Source organism: Sorex araneus, chromosome 1 (genome assembly GCF_027595985.1).
Source record: "Sorex araneus isolate mSorAra2 chromosome 1, mSorAra2.pri, whole genome shotgun sequence".
NCBI lineage: Eukaryota > Metazoa > Chordata > Mammalia > Eulipotyphla > Soricidae > Sorex > Sorex araneus.
The window spans coordinates 399,655,872-399,673,315 of NC_073302.1; the positions used below are offsets into that span (position 1 = coordinate 399,655,872).

General features: G+C 38.0%; 1 protein-coding gene and 1 non-coding gene across 2 annotated transcripts in view; one reads left to right on the forward strand and one right to left on the reverse strand.

The window, feature by feature from the left end:
* The first annotated feature begins 7,736 nt into the window (after nucleotides 1-7,736).
* On the forward strand, nucleotides 7,737-7,874 carry LOC129400995 (small nucleolar RNA SNORA49). Its single transcript, XR_008628029.1, has one exon. It is a non-coding gene; the product is annotated as a small nucleolar RNA SNORA49 (small nucleolar RNA).
* An 8,530-nt stretch (nucleotides 7,875-16,404) lies between these two features.
* Nucleotides 16,405-17,444, reverse strand: part of GNAI1 (G protein subunit alpha i1) — an 89,329-nt gene continuing 88,289 nt past the window's right edge. The window contains exon 8 of the mRNA XM_004602136.3: nucleotides 16,405-17,273. Within this exon, the coding sequence (XP_004602193.1) occupies nucleotides 17,083-17,273 (191 nt within the window). The 3' untranslated portion in view covers nucleotides 16,405-17,082. The remainder of the gene's footprint in view (nucleotides 17,274-17,444) is intronic.

Here is a 17,444-nt window from a genome sequence, read left to right on the forward strand (position 1 = left end):
TATTTAACATCATGTCCTCAAGGATTACCCACATTGTTGCAGGTGACAGGGGGTTTAGAGCTTAATAATATTCCACTGTATAGTTACGTATCTCTTCTTCATCCTTCCATCTTCTTATACTGATGCCATATAAGAAACATACCGGAGACTGGAGAGATAGATAGTACAGTATCTCTCAAGGGTGCTTTCCTTGCATACAAGTGACCAGGTTTCAATCCCCAGTACCCCAAAAATTACACCACACCCAACGAGGAATTTTTCCTGAGCACAGATTCAGGTACAAGCTTTGAGCTTTGTCGGGTGTGGATCCCTAAACAAAAATAAACAAACAAACAAACAAAAAGAGGTGGGTGCACAAAAAAGATTTTCCTCTTATGATGAGAATCTTTAGAATCTACTCTCTATAACTTTTTATCACAGAAGAGTGCTGGATATTAGAAGCCATCATATTATACAGTATGGGTATACTTCCTACAGTTCTCAAAGCTGTAAAATTTTCCTTTTGGCCAACCCCATCCAATTACCCCTCACCCAAAGTAGCTTTCCAGGCTCTTTGGGGTACTCTGACTTAGACCTGATGGCTGTAGATAATGAATCTGACGTTTGGGGGGTGGCAGGGGCAGACCTGGAGATGCTCTGGGGTTACTCCTGGCTCTGCACTCAGGAATTACTCCTGGAGGTGCTTGGGGAACCATATGGGATGTCGGGGATCAAACCATGGTCAGTCTTGTGCAAGACAAATGCGCTGCCCACTGGACTCTCTCCGGCCCCAAAGTAGGATCTTTAACAGGCGTTTCCCCAGCAGTGCGTAGCGGCCCCAAGGCCAGGTCACTAACAGATGATTCAGTCCTTGTGGACCTGATAACTCACTACTCCGTCTATTGGTGTGATGCTCCACAGACCTGTCAGTGCTCAGGGGCCACCGGGTCCTAACCAGGGAGTGCCGGGTACGGGAGTGTCACACGGTGCTGGGATCTAACACAATGCTGATCACACACAGGCAGGACATTTACTTCAGCCCTTTAAGTATTATTTCCTGTCTCGAGTTTGGTACCTTTTCTATACATTTTTGATTCTTTTTATGTTAAATTACAAACACAAATGAGATGATATGGTATTACTTTTCTTTGATTTACATCAGTTACCTTAATTAACGCCTTGAGGATCCATCTCTGTCCCCACAAAAGACATGGATTATTTTCCAGAGGTGAATAATATTTCATCCTGTGGCATATATCACCTCGTTATTCATTCGTCGATAGTCTCTTCATTTCCTTAAGAGGGAATAAGGCTATTGCAAATAATGCTGCTATGAACATGGCATGCAGATGTCTTAACAAGTGAATATTTTCATTTGCTTTGAAATGACTCCCAGAAGTAGAATTGCTTGATCATATGGTAGCTCTATTTTCAATTTTATTAATGTAGATGAGCTTTGCCTTCTAAATTCTCTGATTCAGTCTTGCTGACTACCAGGTCCAGGTACTACATCCAGACTTGCTGGTCAGGTGGGGCCAGGAGTTACACTCAGCAATGGACAAACACGTACTTGGCTCCCTCCTTGAGTAGGACAGAGAACACCAACACCAATCAGGTCCTCATTTGAGGAGCCAGCTTGGGCAGACGTACACCCTGACATCCTCAGTTCTCTGGGCAGGCATCTTTCCCTTCCAGGTTCTGCAGATAACCAAAGCTACTGGTTAGCACTGGGATTTGAACAGCTTCTTGGATGCTGCAGGTAAAAACTCCCAAGTCCAGTTACACAGCGTTCTTCCTCCACCATCCCACCATAGATTTCTCTCTGCACAAGTGCTGTAAAACACAAGCAGAGGTTTCCAAGAAGTGGCCCACGAGAGGGGGAGTGCTGGATGTTTATCATGCATTCTCCTTCTTCCCGAGGAACACAAGGCTGGGAGGACAGTGCTCAGTGTGGCCCTGCATGGGCCGGGGGGGCTGGTGTGAGGCACTTTGCACAAAGCAGCTCCTCTTACCAGTGCCAGGTTTGGGCTCCTGGTGCAAGAGGTGTGAGTTAGCCTCACTCTCTCTTTCCAGCATTTTTTCCACTGGCTTTGGTCCAAGAGGACCCTAAGTTGCTCATCTAGTGAAGGGGAATGATGTCAGGAATGATCTATGCTATTTCGTGTGATATCATTTGTGTTTTGTGTTTTTGGTTTTTTTCTGGTTTGTTTGGTTGTTTGCGGGAGCTACATCTGGTAGTGCCAAGGCTTGCTTCTGGCTCTGCCCTCAGGGATCATGCCTGGCATGCTCAGGAGAGCTCAGCAGGGAACAGGAATCAAATGGGGCCAGCTGGTTTCAAGTGAAGAGCCTTTTCCTGGCTTTCTGTACTCTCTCTCTGGTCTTCTGCTTGTGATTACTGATAACCTACAGTGTATATTTTTCAGATGGGCACCCCCCACTTCTGTGCTCAGTACTTAATTCTGCACTCAGGGATCATTTCTGGAGGGGTGCTGGCACTATCTGTGGCACCAGGAATCACAACCTGGTTGAGAGTGTACAGGGCAAGTGCCCTACCCGATGAACTATTGTTTCTATCCCCCTGGTATCTGTATATTTACAGATCAAATGCCTTTCTCTGTCCTTGACGATAAGAGGAGGGACACCTTTCCCAAAGCAACAAGGGATAACATAACATTTAATTAGGAAACATAGAACATTGATATATCCAATATAGATGGACTTATTTTGCCATTTGAGGGACCAGTCATTGTAGAAAAAAGCTCTGGCTTCCAGCCAAGTGCCCAAAGTTTACTCCTGCTTAGAAACCAGATTAACCATTGATTGTGGTAATCTACATAGTTATGCCAAAAAGAATCATAAGCTGAAGGACAAAGCTGGACCCTGTGAAATAAAGTAGCAGAATTGATAATGATTTTTTTCTACATAAAAATATGCTTCTAAAATGCACTCCAATGGAAGTAAATATATAATGAATGTGCATTCTTCATAGTCAGTTATATGTGGGATAAAAATTGGTGGAATGACCACGAAAAACAGAACTTATATTTTTATGCAAATGAGTAGTTGAAAAGTTCTTAATTTTTTAAACATTAAAATGTGAGATTAAAACCTACCAAAAAACCCCCAATGGATATAAATGCAATTGAATCTGGTGCCTCTATTGGATACATCATTACTTAATCATATGATAATTTTTATAAAACCTGGTCTTTTTCTTATCATAATTATGGGAGCAATTTAGAGCAGCTGGTACTTCCAAGCTTGAAAAATAACTAGACAATTCTAAAATGTGTCTTCAAAATCTCAATTGAGTACAAATAAAATTATTCACATACTGCGTATTGTTAATTTTTGTTATGCATGGTGCCAAGTAGAAAATTATCGTATGTTTTAGGCAATGATGTATACATGTATATTCTAATGACTATTGCTAAAATATAAACAAGTGGACATGGATTTTTGTGAGACTGAGACTAATAAATCAATTAAAATCCTAAGTATCAAGGTGGGAGAAATAGTACTGCTGGTATGGTGATTGCCTTGTACGCAGCCCAAGCAGCCAATCCAGGTCAATCCCTGGCATCCCATATGGTCCCCTGAGCTCGCCAGGAGTGACTCCTGAATGCAGAGGCAGGAGCAATCTCTGAGCACTGCTGGGTGTGTCCCTCCCCAATAAAACAAAACACAAAGACAACCAAAAAAATAATCCTGAGAATCCAGAATCCTATACATATAAATAGATGACGTGTTTTTTTTTTTTGTCTTTTGTCAAAAAAACAACATGTACATTTAAAGCCTTGGCATATTTGATATCCTAGCCCATTTTAAGTCCTTCAGAATATCAAATTCCTGTCCTCCTCCACAGCTCCTGGGAGTTACTCTTTCTGAAAAAAGTCGGAAGCTTTTTGAATCATGACTGTGCTCTGCCCAGTCCTGTGGGAGGTGTGGAGGAAGAAAGGAATTTGGCTGGGGGGGCACTGAACATATTAAAAACAAAACACAACATAATAACAACACTTAAAAATCCATATTTTAAAAAATTTGGCTTAAGAACCTGAAAGAAATGGACTGTAAACTCCATCATAGTAACTTTCCAGTGCCCTTTAGAGTCTACTCCTACTCCGTGTCTTGGAACTAAAAATGTGCATCTAGCTAAATAACCAGATTTAGAGTATGGACTTTAAAATGTGTATTTCTCTTTTTAATTACAGCAGACATATTTGAAGTGTAAATGAGATTATCTCCTGTACCTCACACAGTAAAGGTCATTTTACACCAAACCAAATCACAGCATTTTAGAACCAGAATAAAGTTCAAATCTTAGCTTTCTATCCATAGGATCTGCTTCTCTAATGTGGGAATTTCCCATGGAATCAAAGAGAGTTGTAGAATAAAAAAGGACTTTTCTTTTCTAAAAGGTAATGTAAATCAGGAGTGATTTTATACCTACCAGTGGCCAACTAACAAAGAAGTAACTGGATTTTAAAGATACATTTCTTTTGATATCTAAAATATTAATTCAAGACATACATTCATATTTGCATGTGTCTGAAGCATAGTTTTTGGCTACTGGTATGCTGTTGTACACAATACGCAGTTACAAGTAACTATTTGGCAGGCACATACTATGTGTTTGTAAATGACAGATAAATATCTTCAAGGCTAGTAACATCATGAAAACTTAATCCAGAGAAAATTAGGTAAGTAGTTTTGCTTCCAGAGAGGTCCAGATCCCATCATCTATAGAATTTAAATTTCTGTCAAACTTTTATACTAGAAAATTTTGGATGACTATATTTCATTCATAGATGAAAAGATTTTAAAACTTGAAGATCCTTAGATGTCAATTTTTTGTTTTCTTTTGACTTATAATTTAAAAAACATTATATGACTCTCAAGCATACAAACTGACTCTATATATATCGCAAAAGTGACTAAGTATGTCTACTTAGCACTCATCACCACATATTAATGAGACTTGATATTTTTCATTTTCTACTATTAGCAACTATAAAATATATAAAACAATATTTATAGTCTCTTTCATATTATGTCTTCATGACTTATTATATAAAACATGTAATTAAAACCTGCATATCTAGTGGACATATATATGTATATACATATATATAATTTATCTTCTCAAAGAACAATAACTTTGTTTCACTGAGACTTTCTGTTTTCTTTGTTACTTCTATTTTATTAGTATCTATTCTGAACTTTATGTTTCCCATTTCCCATTCTTTTTATTCAGTCCCCTAGGGTTTGAGGTTTTCATTCCTTTTTTTTTCAGTCCCTTGAGGTTTTTTAGTCCCTTGATGTCTATTTATTTCAGATCTTGATTATTTCTTGCAGTGGGCATTTAGCCTTATGGACTTCCCTTAGAGAACTGCTTTTGCTTTACCCCATACCTATCGACGTGCTGTTTCCAATTTCATTTGGTCTGTATAATTTGTGGGGAAGGGTTTGGGTCACACCTCATTGTACAGAAGGACTATTCCCAACTCTTTGCTCAAGAGTTATCCCAGGTGGCAATCAGGACACCAAACTAGGGAATTTTTTTTATTTTTTTATTAGAAAATCACTGTGATATACAGCTACAAACATAAACTTTTGTGTTTGCATTTTACTCATACAGTGATCATTTGCCCATCCCTCCACCAGTGCCCATTCAAATCCACCTAAGATCCCAGTATCCTTCTCACCACCCCCCGCCCCATCCCCCACCACCCACCCTGCCTCTGTGGCTGGGCACTCTCCTTTGTTCTCTCTCCTTTTGGGTGTTGTAGTTTGCAATAGAGGTATTGAGTGGCCATCATGTTCGGTCTATAGTCTACTTTCAGCTTGCATCTTCCAACCCAAATAGGTCCTCCCAACATCTTCTACTTGATGTTCCCTTCTCTCTCTGAGCTGCCTTTCCCCCCCAGCATGTGAGGCCAGTTTCCAAGCTGTCGGCAAACTAGGGATTTGACCTGAGATCCACAGAATGCAAGATAAGGAACTTAGCGCCCGTACTATGACTCTGAACCTCAATATAATTTACTTTTCTTTGGATACCTCTTCAACCCATGACATATTAATAACTCATTAATATGCTAACCCCCTGAATACTTTTAATTTTTTTCTTATAATTTATTTTTAATTCATACCTTTGAGCTCAGAAAGTGTAAAAATAATATATTTTTAAAAGTTATTTAGCCCTCTGATTTTAATATTGTCAGGGTTATAGGATTTCATGCAAGTTTACACCTCATTCCCCACCAGAATGCCTGTTTCCTCTCCACTATTATACACCCTCCTCAACTGTCCTCAACACCATTCTCCCATCCATCTGCCCACCATTAAATGCTCAGTTCTATAAACCAGCTCTGAGATTCTATTGCTTTTGGTGATTCATTATTCCAATGCTATGCTTTTTCTTATACACTTCTTAATCTTTAAGTATATTCATAACTGTTTTGTAATCAAAGATATGATCCATGCTGAGGGATGTTACCTGTGTTATTGAGAAGAATATGTGTTCGGCTGCATCTGAGTGAAATAGTCTTCAGTATTTTTTAAGTTAATTTAGTCTAACGTGTAAAGGTTTATTCTGTGTGTATGACCACTCCTTTGTAGAAAGTGGTCAAAAGGCATTATGGTTTTATCATATTGAATCCTATTTCTTCTTTTTGATTAGTATATTTACTATACTTAGGTGCTTCCACATGGGGTGCAAAAATATTTCATATTCCTATTGCATTAAATCATTTTCACTATGTAATGGAATTTTCATTATGTTTTAATTTTAAATTTTATTTTATTTAAGTACATGGATAGATATCATATCTCTCCACTGGCATGGAATAACTTCCCTCAACCTTAACTTTCGATCTGTGTGAGTCTTCCAAAACTGAAATCTCTGGAGGCAATATATAGATTTGCTTATTTTCCACTGCCATCTTATGTCTTTTGATTGGAGAATTTTGTCAATATTCTCTTACCCACTACAAAGTGATTAATGATAATGCATTAATCATTACTATGATGATGTATGGCTGCTTTGTTCATAATTTTTTATTGTGGTTTGGATCCGCTGTTCATTTTTCTTCATTTGCTCTTCCTTTATAATTTAATGAGTTTCTGTACTGGTATGCTTAGATTACTGTCTTGAAGGTTTCTATATATATTTTAGCATTTTGTCTTATTTTTATGAGGCTTATGTAAAACATTTTTGAGTATGTTATATTGTTAATAACAAGTTTGTACATATTCTAAAGTATACAATTTTCTCCTCTATCACACATTAAGCTTTATCAGATATAATTTTCATCTATTAACCTTAGATACCCCTCAAACATTTCTACAGTAAATTATTCTTTTTGTATTTTATGCCTTTATTTATTTTGTTTTTTGGGTCACACCCAGTGATGCACAGGGGTTACTCCTAGCTCTGCACTCAGGAATTACTCCTGGTGGTGCTCTGGGGACCATATGGGATGCTGAGAATCGAACTTGGGTCGGCTGCTTGCAAGGCAAACGCCCTACCCAATGTGCTATCACTCCAGCCCCTCTTTTTGTATTTTATACCTTTATACTAGCTTATAAGTGATTAATCCGCCACCTTCACATTAAATCAGTTTGACTTTTTTTCTACTTGTATCACTGATTTATACTTTCAGCTTTTCCTGTTGCTAGTGTCCATTTCTTTCACCTTAAAAAAAAATCCTCTAACATTTCTTATAAGCTCAGATTAGTGGCAATGAAATCTTTTACCTTTCCCTCATCTAAATTCTATCCCAGGGGCTTTTTGCCTGTAGAGTGCCCTGGCATTACCTGAGGGTAATGTGTGGGAAAAGTGCAATTCCCTTCCAGGAAGACTATTTCTATTTGGGCCTACAAGGTGAGTTGACAGTCAAAAACAAAACAAACAAAAAACTCTACCTCTTTTTAATGGAGGTGAAAACTGTATGGTGAAACTTCGTGGTGAAAAGTTTTCCTTGTAGAGAATTCTTGTTTTTCAGTACTTTTAATAGAATATATATTATATATTTATAATATATAATAATTTATATTATATATTATAATAATCTATAATATATTTAATATATCATGCCCATCTCTTACTGATTGTAAAAGTTTTGTTATAAATACCTGATCATCTTTATAGGAGGTACGATTCTTAGTCTCACACATAGCAAGTTGTTTTTCTGTCAGTAATTTCCATCTTGTCTTTAACTCTTGACACTTTAATTGTTATGTGTCAGTGCGTGGATCACTTGGGTTCATTTTATATGAAAATCTCTGAATATGCATGTTTGTTTCTGTCCCAAGTTGGGGAAGTATTTTTAGTCACTATTTCTTCAAATTAGTCTTGTGTTTCACACTCTTTTCACCTACCAGTGCCAAATAAGGCAAACAGTGTTCTGCTTTTTGCAGAAATCCCTTCATTTATTCTCATGTATTTCATTCTTTTTTTTCTTTTTCTTTTTCTTTTTTTTTTGCTGCTACTTGGGTGAGTCCAGTGCCCTCTCTTCAACTTGGCTGATCCTTTCTTTAGCTTCATCTAATGTGCTGTACAGCACTTCAGTGCATTTTTCAGTATTACTGAAATTTTTGATTTCATGTACTTTTGACTATTCTCTCTCTTTTATGAAAATCTCACTTTTTTCATCCAGTCTTCTCCTGAGATGGTAAACAGATTTATAACTATTGTTTGAATTTATCAGGTAAATCAGTAGTTTATAGGTTCATTGGAATCCACTACTTTTTTCTTCTCTATTTTTAAGTTTTATCTTACTCTTATTTGGAACACATTGCTGTTTCTTCATTTCCCTTGACTACACACTGCTGTTGGTTGTGTCCCCTACACTGGAGAGAATAGTCTGCTTTCCAGGTTTTGAATTAGTTAGGGGCCTCATATAAATTAATCCTATTGTTCTATTCTATTCTCTTAGCTGTCTATAGAATCTTGCAATTGTTCAAATGGCCTCTTTTTATCGCTCCCAGTAGTAGTGTGCCAAAGCCTGTCAATATCCCAAATGATACTGACATCATATTGATGTCAATATTGATATTGACATCTCAGTCTACATTCAGATTCAAACTGATTCAAAGCCAGGCCCTCAGGGTGCATCTTTTATTCTAAAATATGCAAATATGCACTTTTAAGAGATCACTAACATAAGACTACAGGCCATCGGGGTCAGGTTATACATGAATTTCTCCTGAGCAACTGCCCCCAAATCTGTCCTCTATCTCTTACTGTTTTGGTTTTATTCTGGAGATACCAGTGACTGGGTCAAGGGACAGGGAGAACACAACGAGAGTGTTCACTGATCCCCCTTCCTAGAGAAGGTATCATTAAATGTGACATAAACCAGAAGCCTACCCCTCAGGTCAAACTCCAGGACAAGGAACCTCAAAAAACCTGGCTCTATATTTTAGTCAACCCTCTGTCGTGTGCCGTGGTTCAGTCTCTCTGAGCAATAGAATCAGGTGATCTAGGGACATTCTGTGGGCAGCAGTTGCAAAACCAGGTCACCAAATGTTCGTAAAAGCAATTTTCTGGATGATAGTGGAAGCACCACTATCAGGAAGTGTGAAGATAGTCCCCATCTTCTGAGCTATCTGCAGAGAGCCACAATTGACCCTTAGGTGTGTATTTAATTAGAAGCCTGACCTCAAACTGCAACTAATAAGATAAGCAAATAGGCTACACTCAGAGAGAGAGACTAGTGCTTCAGTCTGTCCTCTCTTGCTGAAACCTCTCACTAGCAGCTGCGAAGGGCTCTTACTGTTTATTACAGTGCTTTGGAGCTTCCAGGTTAATCCCTGATGCCACCAGATGCTATATTATAGGTTTTATATCTTAAGTGGAAGGCACAAAAATATCATTGTGCTTGATGAGGATTCCAACACCGTCCTCAGACTTATCTTTGAGGCAGAAAGGGACTACAAAGAGGGTGCCTGCTGGACCCCATTCTCCAAAAGTACTCCTCAGACACAGAGAGGACAAATGTGTTGAACTGGGTACCTTTCCCTCAGGCCAGAGCTCTAGAAGGAAACATGCCCTCTTCACAGGAAATCTGGGCACTTTGCAGCTGGCTGTCTCTGCTCTAAGCCCAGTGGTGAGCGACTCTGCATGCAGGAGCACTTTATTTATTTATTTTTTAATTTTTAAAAACTTTTTTGTAGTGAGTCACAGTGAGGGTACAGTTACAGATTCACACCTTTTCGTGCTTGTTTTTCCCTCATGCAATGTTCGAGAGCCCATCCCTCCACCAGTGTCCATTCTCCACCACCAATGAACCCAGTATCCCTCCCACCCCCCTATCCTATCCCCCCCGCCCCACCCTGCCTCTGTGGCGGGGCATTCCAATTTGTTCTCTCTATCTCCTTTTGGGTGTTGTGGTTTGCAGTAGGGGCACTGAGTGGCCATCTTGTTCAGTCTCTAGTCTACTTTCAACACGCATCTCACTCCCCGAGCAGGATCTCCAATCACATTTTACTTGGTGTTCCCTTCTCTATCTGGGGTGACTTTCCCCCAGCGTGTGAGGCCAGCCAGCTTCCAAGCTATGGTGCCAACCACAGGAGCACTTTAGAAGCCAATTCTCATTTTGTGCTTTAGCTATAAGTAGTTTACATTTATGAGTACCAATGGCTTTCAAAGCTAGTTGTTTCGGGGGACTGTCTCTCTGGTGCTCATCTTAAAAAATCTGGGATGCTGGATGTGAAATTCTCATCTGTCTTCAGTAAGAATACTGAGGTTTTCAGTTACATCCCAATCTGGGGCCAACCACACAAAAGGGTGAAGTTGAATTTTACACTGAAATTGTACAAACATGTCATTTTAGTAAATTAAATTCAAAACTAAAGATTTAATAAAAATGGAAAGTCCTGATGACACCGAATACCCATTTTGTAACATGAAAATTATAGTAAATTTCAAGATTCTTATCACAGAAATTTTAATTGAAAAGGTTTTTTTTTTATTCAAATCTTACACTCTCGAGAGTTATAATTAATTTTTTTAGATGAGGCACTATGATAATCAGCAAATATCATTAATCATTTCTCTGAATACCTATCACTTTACAGTGAGTGTTTTTAGTAATTTTGCTCCTATAGAGTGAGACACATGACTAGTAAGTTCAATAGCTAAAACATCTGACCTTGTACGTGGCACTAAGAAAGAAACATAGTATGAAAATAACAAATGGCCAAAGGGAACAGAATCTAAGACAGAACTAAACCTATAACACTGAGGGGCTGAGGGCTGGAAGGGAAAGGAATGGGGTGGGGTGGGGGGAGGACAGACAATTGTGGAGGAAATCAGACACTCTGTTGGAAATTTTGGTGTTGGAATGCTGTGTGCTTGAATCCCCTACAATTAACTTTATTGCATGGTTAACCCGGTAACTAAAATTTAAAATACTGTAACTACCAAGATATTTTTAAAAACGATTACACAAAGTGTTCCAGTTCAGGTCAGACCTCATCAGTCCCGTTCTATATGAGTGCAGAAGATTGCTGTTTGTGCATATTAGGGCTTCTGGATTTGCTGAAATAAATTTGCTAACTTTTTTTTTTTTTTTAATTTTGGGCTACGCTTGGCGATGCTCAGGTGTTACTCGACTGCACTCAGACATCACTCCTGGCAGGCTTGAGGGACCATAGGGATGCAAGAGATGTAATCCCGAGTTGACCACATGCAAGAAAAGCACCTGCCAGCTGTACTACCTCTCTAGCCCCAGTGAGAGGTCCTAACTTTTTCATTAACTGAAATATCAAAGTAAATAATAGAATTCAACAAAGACACCATAAACAGTGGCTACAGATTAATAGGAAAATGCCCAGGCAACAGGTTTGTAGAGTTGTGAAACATACAACTCTTGTTGTGATGGCTATTAGAATCATTAAGACAAGGATTTGAAAAGCAAATACAAAGAACATTTACTAAATTAGCTTAGAACTCAAGCTGTTTTTGGCTACTTAAAAAGTCAAGTGTCATGAAGCTGACTAAAAAGATCTTTTCTTGATTTCACACCGCCAGCATCACTATAAATGTGACACACTCAAGAGATCTTACTACAGAGATGAACTGTGATTATTATTTCGCTCTTGAGATATTTCATCTGAAGTGTGAAACAAGTATTGGTTAAACACTGATTGTGATTCCCTGATTACACATAATTAAATACTATCTGTAGTTAAGTCACAACAAAACTTTAAAAACTATTCAATGTCAGACTCACTTTTCAGGACAATATACATTATGAACTCAGGAACTTCTTATGAAAACCATTAAGTTAATGGTCTGATTTAATCCTTCTTTTTCATATAAAATGGAAAAAGGTTAAATGACTTACCTAAAATTATCCAATTAATAAGATATTGCCAGAATTTGAACCAGGATTGGGAAACTAAGCTTAACAAGATTTTCTATACATCCTTGAAATAAACAGTGACAACATTTATATGTAGTATAAATCACGATATAATTTACTTTCATAAGGCACTGTGGTTAGTACTGTAGATAATAAACTATGTAAAAATGCCCATGCCATGCTAAATAGCCTAAAAACAGATTAATATGGATTTGACAAAAACTTAATAAGTAGCATATGTATTTTTAAACTTTTATACTTTTGAGAAATTGAAGTGATCCGAAGTTGCTGAAAGATTACTTAATCATTTTCCGGAAATAGGTAGCAATACTCGGTAGCCTCGAAAACCTTTCTTTGAGCTTTCTTAATTATTATTACTTGGGGGAGGATAGGGAAAACTCCCAAATGGTCTCCAGAGGCCCAGGGGTCCCACAGTAGATTCTTGGTCAGCCATGGCTGTGATTCAATATGAGAGGCTGATGAATTCAGGCTCAGGTCCTGTATTGCCGAGAATTATGGTGGTGCCAGAAGGCCTCTGGGACAGAGCACATGTGCCATCAGAAATCAAATCCGGGCTAGGTGATTTCTACGCATGTGTCCTAACCTTGTACAATCTCCTGGCCCCAAATTTACCTCTTTGGGTCTCATTTAATCTCAGTTCCTACTGCATTAAGTAAGAACATAGGCGTTTTGGTTAGGTAATTTTTCAGTAAGCACTCGAATTGGAATGAAGTAGATGAATATAAAAGAAATCATGTAAGGGCAGGAGTGATATTATAGCTAGCCTTGCACAGGGTCAACCTCATTTTGAACTGAGATATCTCTTATGGTTCTCTGAGCACCATTAGGGTTGAACCCTAAACACAAAGTCAGGAGTAAGTCCTGAGCACTGCTGGCTGTAGTCCAAAACAAAGAAAGAAAATACTCTAATTAGTCTAAAAGGCATACTTTGTACACTTTGTACACTATGTGAAATGGCTATCTTTGCAGTGGAGCATTTCCAATTTGTTTGTTTGTTTTTGAAGTGTACACAAGTACGTAACAGGTGCTTTAGAAAGCAGAACAATCTGAGGATTCTTGATGTATCATAGGAAAATGGGGAAAATCGGACTATTACTCCTCTGCTTTGGGTCTCTTGTCCAGAAATGGAAGACTAGGAATAATCAAGCCTGACTGAGCCAGAGGTCAAAAGGGGAAGAATAACTATGACTAACAGCCCTAGTCAAACCATGCCATTCCAAAAAGGTCAAACTGAAGAAAATATCCGAGCTAAATCTGAAAAACATTATCATTTAAGAGCTAAAATGGTTTTATCTTTAATAATAAAATTAGCAGATATGAACAATGACTTCTCATGTCCTAGACATTGCTAAGAGCCTATCTCAGGGAAGTATTGTACCATGCTTGCAGAAAAGCCCAGACTGGCACAAAGTTCTGTTTGGAGAAAACAGTGTGGTGAGTCATGGAATGAATCAGATGAATGGTCCACAATAAGTGAGGCTCAGTTGGATTTAACTTTATTGGCAAGTTACTATCAATTCATGTCAGCCCACAGAAGGTAACTACCACAGTTCTATTAGAATAACTAACCTGGATTTAAGGAAGGAAGAAATGGAAGGTAAGAAATTGAATTGATAGGCCATTAAAATGGATGTTAAGAAAAGACCTGAATTTAATATGTTATAGTAGGAACAACAATGCCCAGAGCAGAACTCCCGTGGCTGAAAACCTGTAGAGCCTTAGCCACAGCCATGCTCAAGGCCCCTCTCCACATGTTCGGACAAGCCTCACGCATGAAGATGCCAGCAGAGAAACCCAGGTGTGTGTTTCTCCAAGCAACCTCCAAGCCTGCTTGGATCGGGACTGTGCCTCTTCTGCCCAGATTTCCCATTTTCCAGTAGCTAGGTGGTCACACCCAGGGACTGTCCCCAGCGCCGTGTAATCCCACCAACGACCAACATCCAGAGACTTAAAACCAAGCTCCCGGAAGGAGAGATCTTATAGCCTCCCCAGAGGGAGAACCTGGCAAGCTACTGAGAGTTTCCTGCCCATATGGGAGAGTCTCACAATGTCCCCATGGTGTATTAATATATCAAAACCAGTAACAATGCTGGGTCTCATTCCCCTGACCCTGAAAGAGCTTCCAATGAGGCATCCTTGGGAAGGACGAGTAAAGAGAGGCTTCTAAAATCTCAGGGCTAAGACGAATGGAGACGTTACTAAGACCGCTCGAGAAATTCGACGATCAACGGGATGATGATGATGATGTAGTAGGAATAAAAAGGAAAGCAAAACACAGACGAGAGCAACTGGAATAGCTGAACTGTGAGCAAACTGGAGGTGAGGGATGAGTTCCAAAGTGGCTAAATGTTCTCCACTGAGGGGACAAAGGTAAAGGGTCAGAACTGATTTTAAAGGGCAACAGATCCTGAGAACTGAGGTACAAACAGCTTTCCAAAGCAGAGTGGTGCTTTAAAAGGGCCCTGAAAAATGGTGAAGAAGGGACTCTGGTGAAAAGTGTCATATTAAACCTTCTATACATGAAGCCCTATCATGAACAGTGCTATAAATCACAGTGCCTCAAATTAATGGAGAGAAAGGGAGGGAGGGAGGGGTGGGGGGGAGACAGACAGAGATAGAAAGACAGAAACAGAGACAGAGACAGAGAGAGAATGATGCTGTTTGAGATATACTAAGTTGGAAAGGGAAACAGAATCTTAAAAGGGTATGTTATCAGCAGGTGTTTCCAAACAGGTACCGTATCCCATGAAAAAACTCAGGGCAGGGAAAATTTATGCTTCTGGAGTAGTTGAGATTTCAAAAAAGTTAATTCCATAGATCAGAAAGATACAAACATTTCTAGATGTTCCCAATGCAAAACGTGTTTAAGCCAACAGGTTTATAAAATTTTAAAAATCTGAATTTATTAGGATTTATTAGCAACACAAGTACACAGAATAATGTTCAGGAATTCGTCAACGATGGTCACCAATATGTGCTTTTTTGTTGCTTTTAAACTGTTTCTCATGAGTCAAATTTATTCAGTCTAGTTGATATTCATACATACTTTCACAACATGGATATTACAGATATTCCATTGGTAAGTCAATGAAAACATCTCTTTCATGGAAGGCACATAAAGAATCTATGCTAACACATTTCGGAAACTTAGTCAACTTTACATTACAAAAAAGAAAAGAATCTAAATGGAAACAAATACCAATGTAGTCTGTGGTCGTTTACACACACATATGCACATACTTCAACAAAATGATAGCACATAGAACTGAACTCAGAAACTACTTACTAGTAAAACTTACTAAAAGATTAACTTTTTCAGGAGGATTAGGGAAAAAAAGAGAGCAAGGGTGGAGAATACTGTTCATTTTGGTGAAACCAGGTCACAGAGACACATTTGTGGACTGCCAAAAGAAAAGACTTGATCAAGCTCAACACTAGCCAATACATAATACTTATTTGAGCACACATACAATCACTGACTTTATTAAACATTGTGGGTCATTTTCTAAGTGTAATTGCCCTTATCATTCTTAGAAATAACTGCATAATTTAAAAGAATATAAAATTAAGCAAGTGAAGGAAATATGAGCAATCTATGGGAAAATAATTTTAATGGTCTGATAATTAAATTTGAAATTAATTACATATGAGTTTAAAGGTTACATTGCATAAGTAGCAGAGCATTCTAAGATCTTTCTTGTCTTCCAAATAGCTATCATGTATGTTAGGTACAAGGAATTTCCCAAAGGAAATACACAAATGAATGTCTCAAAATTCATTATGCTGACGTGTTTTTTATCCACAAAAAATGCTTTCAACACCCACCTAAACTTAGTTATAAATAAAAACATATTTATTTGAATTGTATAAAAATTAATCTAGCATCACCTTTAAGGCAATGCATGAATACCATCCAAATATTAAAATCCAAATTGAAAACAAACCAACAGAATAAAAATTGTTTGTAAGTCTAAGTGTATTTTCAAAAATCTGAATTATTTGCTTTTTAAATCAAATATAGAATCAGATCAACATGCACTCTTAAAAGAAAAATTTTAATGCATACAATTTTAAATAACTGATTCAAAGGCAGGTATATTTATCCTCTTTTAAGAACATTTCAATAAAACACATTAAATTTAAGGAACAAATCATGTTATTAAAATAGTCTGTGCAATGTTTATACAAATAACATTTTTATGACTACAAGTATACACATAATCAAGGGCTGCAGTGTTTCCTAATGTTAATTACTGTACTTAGAAATTTACAGGACAGAACATAACGCTGTTTAAAACTTGGCAAACATGGTGAGAGTCGGTCATTCAGTACAAAGTATTTAATATTTCTGTTATTTCCAAAGCCATCACACTAGAATTGTATGTTGCCACTCTTAAAACCTGAATGTAAAGTCGAAACTAAATTATAAATACATGTATACATACATTTGCATATTTACACTTACGCAGAAATCATCAAACTGCTAGAGTCCAGCTGTAACACTGTCCTTAGTTTCACGTAACAGGACTACTTTTCACATATAAAAAGGTCCTATTACTCTCAGTAAAGAAAACAAAGACAGAACTTTGGTCAGGTCCCAGAAACATTTGCCATATACTACATTCTGTGTTGCTGCAAGACTCTAGGCTAGAGAGATCCACATACAAGTACTCATTTGGTTTGAAAAAATGCATTTTACCATAAACAGCAAAACTTAGAAGAGGCCACAATCTTTTAGATTATTTTTTATGATGACATCTGTTACAGCATCAAAAACAAACTGCACATTCTTAGTATCTGTGGCACATGTGAAGTGGGTGTAAATTTCCTTTGTGTCCTTTCTTTTATTGAGGTCTTCAAACTGACACTGAATATATGCAGCTGCCTCTTCGTATGTGTTGGATCCTGAAAGGGGATAGAAGAAATAAAGGGTGATAAGTTAAAATGAGTGTAACATGGGCCAGTCAGATAACAGTCATAAAATACGTGCACTTGTATTTTCCCTTCTCTAATGGAGAGGAAAAAAAAAAAAGTAAGTCTTCTAATGAACACACACACACACACACACACACACAC